At 38.9% G+C, this 14,221-nt stretch overlaps 2 protein-coding genes across 4 annotated transcripts in view; one reads left to right on the plus strand and one right to left on the minus strand.

Annotated features, from left to right (window-relative positions):
* Positions 1-7,249, minus strand: part of SGMS2 (sphingomyelin synthase 2) — a 61,347-nt gene extending 54,098 nt beyond the window's left edge. For both annotated transcript variants that reach the window (XR_003533228.1, XM_027677070.1), the window contains exons 1-2: positions 7,142-7,249; positions 3,927-3,986 (exon numbers count right to left, since the gene is read on the minus strand). The gene's annotated coding sequence lies outside the window, so the exon portion shown is untranslated. The remainder of the gene's footprint in view (positions 1-3,926; positions 3,987-7,141) is intronic.
* A 21-nt stretch (positions 7,250-7,270) lies between these two features.
* PAPSS1 (3'-phosphoadenosine 5'-phosphosulfate synthase 1) overlaps positions 7,271-14,221 on the plus strand; it is a 58,590-nt gene continuing 51,639 nt past the window's right edge. Inside the window, exons 1-3 of one of the 2 annotated variants that reach the window (XM_027677068.1) lie at positions 7,271-7,323; positions 9,458-9,660; positions 13,142-13,211. In XM_027677068.1, the coding sequence (XP_027532869.1) occupies positions 13,197-13,211 (15 nt within the window). In that variant the 5' untranslated portion in view covers positions 7,271-7,323; positions 9,458-9,660; positions 13,142-13,196. Of the gene's footprint in view, positions 7,324-9,457; positions 9,661-9,922; positions 10,000-13,141; positions 13,212-14,221 lie in introns of those variants that run through there. The other variant, XM_027677066.1, reaches the window with a different exon arrangement.

Below are 14,221 nucleotides of genomic sequence, written 5' to 3' on the forward strand. Positions count from 1 at the left end.
TGCATAAAAGCAAAAATATGACAAAACATGTCTAAAACATCTTGCTATCCTCATTATGGAAACACAGCTTCTAACTATTAGCATATATACACAGATTTAAGATAGAAATAAACCCTGAAAAACTAATAGCCATTATTGTTCCCTAAGCAGTGTAGCAGCAAATCTGCATTAAATGAGAAAACTGCTGTTTAAACATGTTTCCAAAATGGCTTTTTTTAGTCCCTTTGCTGGCTCGTGCTTTCTTCTTCCCAAGATACCCCACGATAGTGTTATCTCTGCCTCAGGAATGTCCTGAGAAGATATCAAGAAGTCTTCCCATTGGACTCTTTTAACCCCTTCCTGCGATTGGGTGTCCTGTAAGCCCCCTGACCCTGTAATTGGTCACTCTGTGAATCCTCCAAAACCCTATATACGTAACCACCCCATCAATAAACTCTCTCTCTCTGGCCTCCTCTCCAAGTCCCGTGTGCTGTCTCTCTGGCTGCCGTGGGACCACATGGTGGGGGGAGGGTGAGCACCTAACCCCTCCATGCATCCAGGACCCGAAGAAACCCCTGGAGCTGGAGTAACCCCTTCCCTATCCACCTCGGCCATCGGAAATGGTTCCTCAGATGGAAATGGAACTAGGACTGGTGCGCCCCACATCATGTGAGGGGAAAGAGATCCAGAAAGCAGAGCACTGAAAAGCAACTTTTTCTTTTTTTCTTCTATGTAACTTTTTAATTATAAGAAAAATAAAAGAACTAAAAATCACTATTAGCTACTTAATTAATGGGTAGCTTGTATGATTTAAAGAAAATAATCTGTATTGAATTGGTGCATATGTTTGCAATTTGTTCTGCAAAAAGAACACTGTGGCATTTTGCAGTAGCTGGCATATACAGCAGTGGGTATGTTTTATATCTCTATTGATCCTTTGTGGTGTCTTGTAAAAGAGGTCTGTAAATTATTCAGTAAAGGTATAAAATATACCTTTACTGAAATCCATTTTAAGGGCAGCAGAATTATAAGGTCAGCTGGCTTAGCTATAGTGATTTCTAACAATCATTCAGTTGCTAATAATACCTCAATCACCATGTAAAAACTATCCTCAGACACTGAATATAAAAGCAGTGGTGCAAAGTAAGTTTAGATAACAGGCCTCACAAGGCACCTTAATGGTATATCTCATTGCCCCAGAAGTACTAGCCTGCTTATGTTCTTTCAGGGCAGTAAACAAACCCACGTGAATAATAAATGATCAGTCCTAGAGCCTTGAGACCAACACTCTTCAACACATTGAACAGTGTCTTATCACAGGCTATTTCCCTGAATAGGGGCTGCACTATAAAGCAACTTAGTGAAATGATCCAGTTTTGCAGTTTTTAAGAGGAATGGAATCAGGCCTTCAGTGGGCACTCTGAAACAGTACTGACTAAAGTCACTAGTCTTCTTGGGCTCCTCGGTTTATCAGTGCAGAAACAAAAATAAGTTTGTAAAGTGATCATCTGAATGATGAAATGAATATGTAAACACATTGTTTACAGAAAATGTATACACACAAGAACTGGTAATACTATTTGGATACACTAATAATTGTTATCACTTCCTCTATAATGGGGGATGAGTACTGAGGAGGGAAAAGGTAGTGACAGCTCAAGACTAGGAATAAGCGTCTGTTACAGTCTCACATTTTGGACCAAGAGATTGCTACACAGATACTCATAAAGAACTGGTAGAGTTTTAAATTTGCTTTTCTTTTCACGAGTGCTTCTAAGCCTGTTGGGCAAGGCGTCAAGCAGCCAACGGGTACAACTATGCTGTCTCCTTAGGCTGAGGTCATCCTGAGTGGCACATAAAATAGCTGAAGTAGTGTAACTGTTGTAGCACAAGAACTGCCTGCCAGCAAGTTGTCCAAATATTTACTTACCTTTACAGGCAGCTTTTACAGCTGACACTGAACTGCTTGCTGCCATGGCTACGCTGTTTCCAGTAGCTGAACTAGTTCATTGGAACCTAGCTTGAGTTTCTCTTTAAAACTCTGCAGATATGATTCTGTATCTCTACAAGGTATATAACCTTAGTTACCAATATGCAAATTTTTCTATTCACTTTCTATAGCATATAAGACATTGGAGGATTAGGTCAAATATATCAATGAGAAAAAATCTTACATATAAAGCACAATTACTGTGTGATGACGGTAAAGGGATTACATGCTAAAGCATGTAAAACCAGTTGAATTTCATAGAATCATAGAATCATAGAATCAGCCGGGTTGGAAGAGACCTCTGAGATCATCAAGTCCAACCCTTGATCCACTACTGCTGTGGTTACTAGACCATGGCACTGAGTGCCACATCCAGTCTCATCTTAAAAACCTCTGGGGACAGAGAATCCAACACTTCCATGGGCAGCCCATTCCAATGTCTGATTACCCTCTCTGTAAAGAATTTCTTCCTAATATCTAACCTAAACCTCCCCTGGCAGAGCTTAAGACCATGCCTGCTTGTCTTATTGATAGTTGCCTGGGAGAAGAGACCAACCCCCACCTGCCTACAACCTCCTTTCAGGGAGTTGTAGAGAGTGATGAGGTCTCCCCTGAGCCTCCTCTTCTCCAGGTTGAACAACCCCAGCTCCCTCAGCCTCTCCTCATAGGACTTGTGCTCCAGTCCCTTCCCCAGCCTTGTTGCTCTTCTCTGGACCTGCTCCAGCACCTCAATATCCTTCCGGAACTGAGGGGCCGAGAATTGGACACAGCACTCGAGGTGTGGCCTCACCGGTGCTGAGTACAGGGGAAGAATCACTTCCCTGGTCCTGCTGGCCACACTGTTCCTGATACAGGCCAGGATGCCATTGGCCTTGTTGGCCACCTGGGCACACTGCTGGCTCATGTTCAGCTTTCCGTCTATCCAAACTCCCAGGTCTCTTCCTGCCTGGCTGCTCTCCAGCCACTCTGTGCCCAGCCTGTAGCACTGCAGGGGGTTGTTGTGGCCAAAGGTGTTTCTCAAAATGCCTTAGCATCACTAACTTCTCAGGAAACATTCAAGGCATTCCAGGATTTAAATTTGGGCTGTGGACAGTCTTCTGGCATTTAGAGTCTGCAAGGAAAATCTACATTGTCCCTTTTTCCTTTTTTTTACTTTCTTGTTATGTATTGCTCCAGACCTAGCATAGCCTTTCCTACAGCTTTGACATCTTACAAATCATGTTACTGTAATTAAAGCTGTACTGTTTAACTGGTAAGTGGATTGGATGCTGGAAAATGGAGTTCAGCATAGACTGCTTGATTTCAGTTTACTACTCTGTATTTACTCACCCTCCAACTTAGTGATGCATGTCTGTAAGGAGGGAGGAGACCAACAAAATTTATATTAATAATTACAATACCAAGTGCCCTATTTTTAAGTTGCCTCATAAATTCCCATGTAACTTGCCTTTAGATAGATCACATTTATAAAGATAAAAATAGATCAACCTTATTCAAATAGTTATGGTTTATTATTTAACTTAATTGTCCTATTGCAACCTTCCCTTGGATTGCCTGATTCCACATATTCTTCACTACAAACTTCCTAAATATTTATATATTAAATATTTGTTATTTTATATACATACACACACACACACACACAAATTAATTCCGCTAACTCTTGAGGGATTAAAGCTGTGCTCCAAAATTGTTAATCTTCATATGAAAGAGATGCAGTCAAGTTGCAGACTGAAGTTCATCTTGTCTGCTTTGGCTTTCAAAAGTTTTGGTATTTACTATATTTCTGTATTTCTTGTATTTCTGTACCCAATGTAAAAAGACAGACATTAAAACCTGCCATTCAAAAGAAGCTTGGATAAATAATTTTTCTACTCTTTCTTATCTCTATAGAAGGGCAGGCAACTAGCTTAGTTCTGATATATACCCAACTAAAGTTAAATGAGATGAATCTTACCCTATCAGACAGATCTGGGTTTTCTGAAGAACATGTCAAACGTAGTTTATTTTCTGTGTCCTGAAAGAGGCAATGAGTACAGCTTTAAATTAAAATAATCTGACACTGAAACTAGTGAACAAATAATCTGACACTGAGACTAGTGAACAAACAATCTCTCGTTTTGAATTTAGTCTTATTTTTATCTCACAGTCTGTAGCACCCACTCAATTTTGGTTATTGAGAAGAGACTCTAACAACCTGGAATACTGTCAGTTGGTTCGAAGAACCAACACAAAAAGTTTCTTTTGACTGTTTTTAAAGTGGTTCAGACTGCACATACATACCCCATAATGTTTTGGCTGCACCTATTACCAAGTTGAGAAGTTTTTAGGCAGAATCAGTACTTGGAGGAGTATTATATTCCACAAAATACCTTCTTCAGGTGTCTGATAAGGAACATTGAAAGGCATATGGACAGTATTGTTCCTGAAGTCTTTCTTTCAGCTTCATAGAGGGTCATCTTTGTTTCATCTTCGTTGCTACAGTTATTAAAGTTCAAATACTCCTCAACAATTTTAGGCGGTGAGCTGATATGCAGTATTAGTAGCATGCCATCATTCCATTAATTCAGTGTTGAGCTTAACATATGCATGGTATAGGGAAAGCCATACTCTTGGAAAATTCTACTCTCTTCTTTGGAAACTGAGAGCTGAGAGCTCCTTATGGTTATGATAAATCCTATGGCACATTCTCAAGTACCCACAGTTATGCTCCTGAGTAATCTCAGTAAATTATTTGAGTAGTTGCAGTTGGTTTAGCAGTTTAAACTGGTTTAGTATTACTATCTTCTTTTCTAAAATTACAGAAGAAACAATTTGTGTGCTCCTTGCTAGCTGCAACTTTTCATTGCAGAAACACTAAATTTCAGGGTAGCTTGCCTATAAATACATCCTTTTAAAAAATCCCATGGCATATAGGGATGCCTGGAGGACATATCTATCAATGCTGCTACACATCTATGCTCATTGCACTAGGATTTTAATAATTTTTAGTTTCAGAGTACAAATTTTACATATATAGACAGTAGAGTAATTGTCAGAACTGCTCAAAATGTGGCAACATAGCTTCTACTAATTTTAGGAAGAATGCATTATATAATACCATAGAATTATTGGCACTAAGAATTACATCCAATGCCTTCTGATGCAAAACACTTGAAATTTACTGTTAGTGCGTTTCCGTAGACACAAGACTTCAAACAGGCATCACAAACGCAGCGTGGTTTCTTCTGTAATTAAAAATATTTTCATTTAATAGCAAAATATTTTTGTTCTTGTTCCAAGAACACACCACTGCAATCCAGTGTTTAAACCAAATGTTTTCTTTTAGCTTTCCTCAAATCCTTAGCAGCCAAGCTACACACGACTTCACTGGATTCTATTCAAGCTTTCCATTACCAACCAGCTTTCTTATAAATGGAACAAAGAGGAAAAGCTGTGTTACACGGTAAATATCAAGTCCTCTCCTACTGGAAAAGTGTACCGCTTGTATGAGAAATTAGCATCCTGATCCTTCAGCCAGCACCTTGCTGAGATAACTCAGATTCATTAAGGTTTTTCCATAAACTTCAGTAGATCAAACTATGCTGGTAGAGATCTAACTCATACTGAGCTAAATACACTGATAATACTCTAAAGTGAAATCACAGCATAGGATGTCTATCTTAACCAAGAGAGCAACTCTGTTTAGGTTGGGAACATCACACAGAACTGCAAATGAGACACACTATGAAAAAAAACAGATTAAAGTTCAAAGTAGGCAACCTGACAAACTCCTAACACAACAACAGAAATCTGGTCTTCAAATATAAGTCCATTGGCTGCAATATTAGAATCTGGGTTTAGAACACATGACATGCTATAGTCTGGATCACAGAGAATTTAAGTAGGGAAAGGAAATTTTCCTAATCCTCTGTTTTGCTTTATTACATCATTTGGTTTAATTAGATCATCTGTATCAACTGCTGTCTTCTATGTGCTCCCAAATGAGCAGAAATACTACTACTAATTTGTCTTTTTTTGGTTTTAATTGTTTATTTAATGGGACCTGAGGTCAAAATTACTTTTAAAAGTTTCTTGCTAGAATCATAGGAATAACATTCAGTTGGAGGAAAATAATTAAGGAGAAAATAGGCGAATCAAAGGCTTCCTCCCTCCCCCCCAAAAAATAATAGATTAAAAGATTTTGGTTTTATCATGCAAGTATGAGTCAAAGATACATTGTTATCATGAATTTGCTTTCAGTTAATGTTTTTGTAATCCAAGTAACTTGAAAATACAACTCCCCTTAATACTGTTTTCCTATATAGCAAACAAATGGATTTAAAAACTTGCTGAGGGAGTGGCAGGTGGCTACATAAATACATAGAAATCCCAGTGTTTTGTTATATAACAAACTATAATAGCACTTCAAAGTTTTGGACAGATTTCCTCATATTATGGGTTTAGGGTGTAGCTGTGTGGAAAACTGTGAATGTTGTCTTTTGGTATTTACTTTACAACCCTTTGTAATCTTCAGCTATATTTATAGCTCCAAGTGGGAAGAAATCAAAATTAAAGAGGCCTGTTTGAGAGCCCCTTGTAATCAAATGCTTTTCCCATTTCTCCTTAAAATAAAAGCACAGCGTGGACATTTGGCTGCCTGAGGAGACCACCCGAAGAGTTTACAAGCCGCGGCCTGACAGTGAAATATTTTTGTGGAAAAGCATAAGAACGCATGGAGAGGAGTCATGGATAAACTAGATGGTTTCTTTTGAGGGAAGAAGGGGCTGCTTGGGTTTGAGATGGAAGGGTTTAACTAGTGACAAGAGGGAAGGGCTGAGGATTTCATGCCTGGGGACAGCACAGGAGAGCTGAGTTATTCCCGAGGTGCTGGGATCGCCACTCACTGTAGTTCAGGAGCGCAGTCCGCCCCGGCCGGGCTGGGCAGAGGCTGCAGCCCCTCGGGCAGAGGCTGAAGCCGCCGGCGGCGCCCCGGCCCTTCTGCCCGGCCGCTGCTCCCGGCCCTGCCGCAAGAGCCGCCGCGGGGCCGCGTTGGGGCCGCGCTGGGGCCGCCCGGCGGGGGCGGCAGCGGGGCCGGGCGAGGCCGCTGAGCCCCGAGCTCGGCCGGAGCTGCCCCCTCAGAGCCGCTGCCCGAGAGGGGCACCGACCCAAATCCAAATGAGTTCTGCCTACCCGGGGATTCCCCGTGCTGGGGAGACGGGAGGAAAGGCCGCCCGAGGGGAAGTCACTCCCGTGAGGGCATGGCTGTTGCAAGGGAATGAATCCAGTGCAACTGGCAGCGCAACTGTGGCAGCTGGCGACAACCAGCGCCCAGCTTAAGCGAGGGCACCGAAACGCAGAGCCCAAGGCCGAGGGTGAAAAATTGGCTATGAGTTACTTACTTTAGACTTTTGAAAAAAAAAAGGGGGGGGGGTTCAAGAACTGCTTTTGGGTCTCAACTTTCCCCTGTTCCTTACTCAATACTCAAGGCAAGGTTTATGAAGAGAATTGCTTTTTATTGGCCTAACTGCGCTTCTTGGCAAAAATAGCTTTAGGACAAAAGAACTTTCAGATTTGTGCAGCTGCAGAAAGATGTCGTGGGTACATAAATTACAGGAGCTCCCTTCCGTTCTGCCAAACACTCTTGGGCTAAGACTTGAAAACTGTTGCCACATAGGGAACATCCCTGGAGAGCAAAGTGGGGTTTGGGGGGATATACAGGAGCCTTACCAAAAGAGTTTCTGATTCTGGACTATTAGTATAGTGAAAACAGGTCCTCATTTACTGTAACTGAAACAAAAGTAGAACTGCCTAGGAAGGACACAAATCTATCTCCCATAGCAGCTTTGGAAACATCCCAGAACTGTAGTTGGAAGAGCAGCTAGGTATGCTGCAAAAGAAACAGATTAACAACATTTTCCAGAATTTCAAGTAAGAAAGTTTGCCTTATTGCCAGCTAACCTACGTCCAGGTGATCAGATCACAGCTGTACTTTGTTTAAATTTTGTTCCTTTACGTTTGGACTGAAATGTCCTTGTTGTCTTTTGCTTCTGTTATTGCTTAAGCCTTCTCATCTGCTTTTTTTCTAAATAGAACACAGGATCAGAAAAGATTTCATGGACTAGGGAATCTAGTTCCTTCCTGCAGCAGTTAAACAGGTCATATAACCACATTTGTAAATTTATCAAGCTTTCATCTTAAAGCAGGTTTAGATTTTTTTGCCTCCATACTCCTATTGGGAAGCTGTTGCAGTACTTTATGTCCCGAACAGTTGAAAACTTTTCTAATCTCCATGATGACTTTTCATGGCAATTTTCTTAGGTGATCATATGCTAACACTGAGTTCTACTTCAAGTATTTTTTATTTTAGTGTTTCTCTTGCCCTCCTTTATCCCCAGTATATCCAGAGAGCAATAATAAACGTTTCCTCAGATTTTCATTACACAAGCTAAATGAGGTAATGAAATGAAGGTAATAAGCTAAATGAAATAAGGTAATAAACTGAATAAGGTAAATCCTTTCAGTCTCCTATACCAAGATTGTCAGCCATTTTACATTATTTCAGAAAAGGTCACAAAAAATTCTTACATAATAAGTTGTACACTTGTCTGTCTATATTAAAACTGTGTGGAGAGTTTAATAGTTTCATCTCCCTGGTAGTACATAATTGTGCTGCAACAGATGTATAGGTTTTTTATCTAATTGTCTTTTCTAAACTATGAACTATCAGCTGGTAATAGAAAATTCCTGCTATTAATTCTAAAGTCTGCAACCTTGCACTTTGTACATATTAACCTCATCTCCTTTCAGTAACTGAAGTTCAGTGACCCGTATGATATTCTGAGCCTTTCTAGTTTGACACTGCCTCCAGACTTCGTCATCAGAAAATGTCATAAGCACATACGCTGTACCAAAATTAGCTATGATACTATCTGCTATTTTTAGTCTCCAAACTAATCCTTGAGAATTCTGTTAGTAACTTTCCTCCAAACATACATTTCCCCTTTCAATGCAATAAATTGAATCTTCGTATTTGTGAAGATAGTACAATCAGTCCAACATCAAGGAACTTGTGTTTTTCTCCACAATTTTCATTTGATTCAGTTAATTTCCTGCCTCTAAATTCTGATTTTCTCTCACAGTGAAGCCTTCCTCCCATTGTGAGCTAATTTTTGACAGACTAATGTATAAATGGTTTAATAAGGTAAACTAGAAAAAGAAGGAATTGTTTTTATCTGAAAAAGGCAACTAGGTAGTTCTCTCATAGTCTGCTTCACATAAAATGATTTTTTACCCTTCACTGTTTCAAATTTCCATTTACTTGGATGTGTTAATTTTTCTTTCCTAAGCTGTGTGTTTTAAAACCTTTCATACTACTAAAGTCAGTTTAATAGGGTTGTAGTTTACTTAGTTACTTCCTCTACTCTTCCATACTCCATTTGCTAATCTTCAGTAATATAATACAATACTTGCCTCATTCACTTAATTAACTAACTCTCTGCTTTTCAGTTCACCATTTCAGGCAAAGGAAAAGATTTTTTAAAAATGTTGTCATTCCAAAAATAAGCTTGTTAAGGAGTACTGTGCTATTACGAGCACAACTGGGATGCCTGAAGCAACAGCTACACAGGACTCATTTGGCTGCCTGCCTAATGGTCAGCAAATCCACAGGCGTTGTACCTACACCAGGGAATAAAAGGAGAAGCTTCGCTGTAAGTGTATCTCATTTAAGTTAATTGCCGAAATGCCTGTTTTCCTTGTCTTTGTTACTAGAAGTCACTATGATTTACCATAAAAATTGCTAATCAGTTTGGTGTGAATCATTCTTTTCTATCCTATGCTCTGTTCTTAAAAAGTTATACTTTTTTCAGTTGTTTATATTATCTTGACCTTCACAAATATATTTCCTAATTAACACGTGATTTTTTTCCTGTATCTACACCAAAAGATGCATCAACTCTGCAATATTCTGACTAAGTAGCATTCTGGAGAATGTTGTCAGAATTTCCAAAGAGCAAAAGCAAAACCAAAGATCAGGGTATTCCCATCAAGTATGTACAAATAGTACAAATGGTACAAATCTTACTGCATGGCAGATATTTAAAATTGAATTTTTCTATGTTGGCAGAGCACTGCAGAATTCAAACATCTAAGGCATCTGAAACTGTCGTCCTTATATCCTTTAATTTAATGTGAAAAATACAACTTTTCGTTTAGATTCTTATAGCATATATCACAAACTTGTATAAGCAAGAATGCCATTCTATGATGAAATGATAATTTCATTATTTTCCCCATGCTGTAGAAAGGGATCAAAAAGGAGAACTGCAAAATTTTCAAGAAGGAATCTGAACTCCTGCTCCTTGCGCAGGAATTATATTTTTCTTTGCGACATCCACTGTAAATTAAGCCATTTAGCATTTCCAGTGATGTCTCCAAAGAAATCTGATTTTTGCTTAGTAAAAAAAGTCCTTCAAGTTAGAATTGCTGAAAACTATGGGTTTAAATTTTGACCATTTATCTGGTAATATAGAAGGCCTTAGTATTTGCTACTAGGGTCTGACTCACCCATATATTCATATGTCTTATTCTGTTAACACTGTTAGTTCAAAGCCTTAGCCGCAGATACTTTGGAGCTCTTTCTCTTGAAGCCAGATGATATGAAAAGAAAGCTCTCCTAGTCTGATGCCTTCCTTTCTTAACAGTGGTATTCAAGGAGATATGCAGTGGCTTATTCTACATCTGTGAACACAATGTCTCCTCATCATTGGTTTCTTTGGTTAATGTCCTCCTGAAATGTAAATAGGTGGTCAGTGTAAACCATGTCTGCTATTTCGGGGACATAGCCATTAAGATGGATGAAGGCCTCTGCTTTCCTAGGCATCAGACAGATGGATCAAAAGGGCCAGGAGCCTGTGGGTTTCCCTATTGCCAAAGAATGCAGTTTACTTCAAAGTTTTATTTTAAACCACAGTGAATCAAGGGCTTCAAATATGAGCTCAAGTGAGAGATTACAGATTCCGAAGAGAGGACTGGCTTGTATAGATATATCACAAGGGTTGCTATAAATGTTAGGTCTATAACAGCACCTTTCAAGCCAGTGGCCTGAAAATTATAGTCTTAGATGGAAAGGGTGAGGCTGAAGTGAGGAGTAAAGGAAATTATCCAAAGCTGCCAAATTGTATAGATTCTGACAAGCACGGATTGTGAAGAAATGTGATTGAGTTACTTTGTATGGGGACTGTTGATCCCATGTTTTACTTCAGTCAGAAGATATATCACTGTGTCATCTCAGTACAAGATGCTTGCTCTTTTTGTTCTTTGAGCTGTGAGTCTTATGTTGTGTGAAGCCATGGAAAATCATCTGCTGGATCTCAATTACATTTTTCTGAGTAAATAAAATGAAAAGCTTGCATTGTTTAAAGTGCAGGGGAAAGTCTGTGAGAAGTTTGTTTGTGTTCACATGTTGAACAAATTGTTCTTCTTTACAAAAGATTTGGCAGCCAAAGGTTCAGGTTCTACACTTCCCCAATATACACAAACAGACACAGCGATTGTTTAAAAGACAAGTGTGTAAGTTGCTTATCTTGGTTTTCTCTTTTTTCTCATCTGTTTTTGACAGGTTAACCCATCCCTCCTTATTTATAACTCTGGAAAATTTTCCAAGAAACCTATGAAATTCTCTGAGAAGAATGTGTTCTCTGAGCTAAAAAAGATACATTAGACTGTACTTCTATGTTTTCAAATTACAGAGGAAGATTATGAAGGTCATACTCATATTTCAGATCTGAATAAAATTTTATAGGCTGCTGTGTAAATATACACAGAGTGGTTCTTATGTGGTTTCCCACAAAAGTTGCTCTAGGCTTTCATCTGGTGCAATTTTCACTGAGTTCCATAATGACAGGTTCCACAAAGGCACCCTCATTCATTTTTAGCTCTACCAATCCAAAACAGAAAAAAATCAGAAGAGAACAGCCAGTATCTAAAACCAGACTCAGAAACAAGAACTTCTGCTGGTAAATCCTGTCTCCACACACTGGGGACTAATTAATATAACTCTATTGAAAAACTGTATGTATAGACAAATATTTAGAATGCAAGTGAATGGAAATAGTTCCAGGCCCATGAGGCAAGGTGGATGTGACTGGCAGCAAGAAATCAAGTAATTTTACGGTACAGGTCAGTTTAACCAGATCAAAGGGACTAACTAAGCACAAAGGCTCAGGATCAAGTGGAACCTCCCCCACAGCAGATAGCCAGCTGTTCATGTGCAGCTTTGAAATGTTCTGGATGAAGTCAAGTAACAACTTCACCAAGCTAAGCAAATAAAATCAGTGTGAGTTGAAATGAAGTCTAATGAGTTTGCTGTGAAGATACTATCCCTAAACAAAAGAAATTTAATAAAGCAGATGCTCTAGAGGATAAAGAAAAACTTATTAAGCAAAATCAGAATGATTCGGTTAGAAGGAACTTCATCTCTGTCTGAGCTGTATTTTTGGTTAATTGGAGGCTATTGAAATCATAAACAGAAACATAAACAAGAAATGTGTATTTCCTGTCATGACCCTTCTCCTGATCACTGTGGATTACCTTTCTATGACAAAATTTTGCATGACAACCTCCTCCCACATCCAAAAAAAACCCCAACAAACAAACAAACAAACAGTTTGTAGAAATATGCATAAAATAGTCCTTTGGCAATATTCCACCTTTTTATAGTAAGAAGATCATGCTTTTCACTCCGCTGCACTGCCCAGCTCCGACAGAGAGGGATTTTAAAGCCACCTTGCCTCAAGGTGTAACTACCTAGGGAAGTTATTCAAGTCAAAGTTCTATGTAGAAGCCTTTTGGCTTAGAACCTAACCAACTAATCCTCATGCTTCTGCCACTCTGTACAGTAGATTGAATTTAGGTAGCATTCTGTTTATTGACTGTCAATTGAGATATACAGATTGTGCTTACATGTGGCAAGCTAAACCTAGATGTAACCATTTTTTCTAGTCAAAACAACCATGGTGTAGAATTATCAGGAAGTATGTAAACACTGTTAAGTGTTTCGATGATGTTTATAGACCACTGATGTTTCTCTCTAAAATTTACTCAGGAAGGAAGTTTTTTTGAAAAGATGACTCTCTATATGAATGCTTGCATTTCAAGTAATTTAATCTTGATCATCCGCTTGATTTCCAGACTAACAGAAGATAAGAGGCTTTGTATAAAGGAAAATTTGGATAAGAATACACTGATGAATCTGGCAGAGGTACACCTTGCTTTACAAATTCAAAGCTTTCTTTGTTTTCTACCTTATTTAACTTCTTCTGTTCTGCTTCCTATTCAGATGTTCCTCCCATTCAAATGTTGTCTTTTTTTTCAAAGTACTGTGAGCTTTATTTTTCTTTCTCCTGTAACATCCTCAAAAATTGTTCTGCAGTACAGCTTTCTAGAGAACAAAAGCACACTGTTGAAGCATTCTTTTTCCTTCACAACTCTATTTTATATCATTACAATCCAACTCTGAGTAATAATAAATTAATCTCCTAAGGTTTCTCTAATTACTATTAGGCATTCTGTTGAACGTTACCTGAGTCCTTTGTGGGAATCAACTTGCAAATAAATACATATTAAACCATGGGTTTCAAGGGCCATATACAGACTTAACCTTTATAAAGATTTAGAAAGGTCAAACAAACTGCAGTCACACTTCTTATGACCAAGTGAAACACAATGTAATACATGAGTTAATGCTGCCACAAACCAGGTCAGTCTGTCCCTTGGACACTTACCAGTGTGCTGTTTGCTCTCAGTCCACTGGGCCTGGTATGTGCTAAGCTTCTGGAGTCTGAAGAGACTCCAGGTGCTTCATTTGTGTTTGTATTGGGAGGTGCAAACTTTAATGCTCCCTTCTGAAACCGAATGTACAGTTCAACAATCTGATTCCTGTGCCTGCTGTCGGCTCTTCAGGCTTTTTTTGTTAAAGCACACTTTCGAGAAGACTTTGACATTTGGGGCTATATTTCAGTTTTCTGGGCATAAAATAGATGTGAAGGCAAAGACTTACTGAGCCACAAAAGAACTAAAATATGATCTGTCTTTACTTACAAGGTAGCAGATTTAGTGTTTAGAAAACAGTATCTAAAGGCAATGTACATTTTTATTTCAGATTACTAGAAGTCTATCCATAGGAAAAATCCTTCCTTTAGACTTAAAAATGGAAAAAATATACCTGTAGGACAAGGAAAGTGTAGCGAGAAGTTCTTTATTGCAGCGCGC

The sequence above is a fragment of the Neopelma chrysocephalum genome, unplaced genomic scaffold, assembly GCF_003984885.1.
Source record: "Neopelma chrysocephalum unplaced genomic scaffold, ASM398488v2 Primary Assembly neopelma1_42b, whole genome shotgun sequence".
NCBI lineage: Eukaryota > Metazoa > Chordata > Aves > Passeriformes > Pipridae > Neopelma > Neopelma chrysocephalum.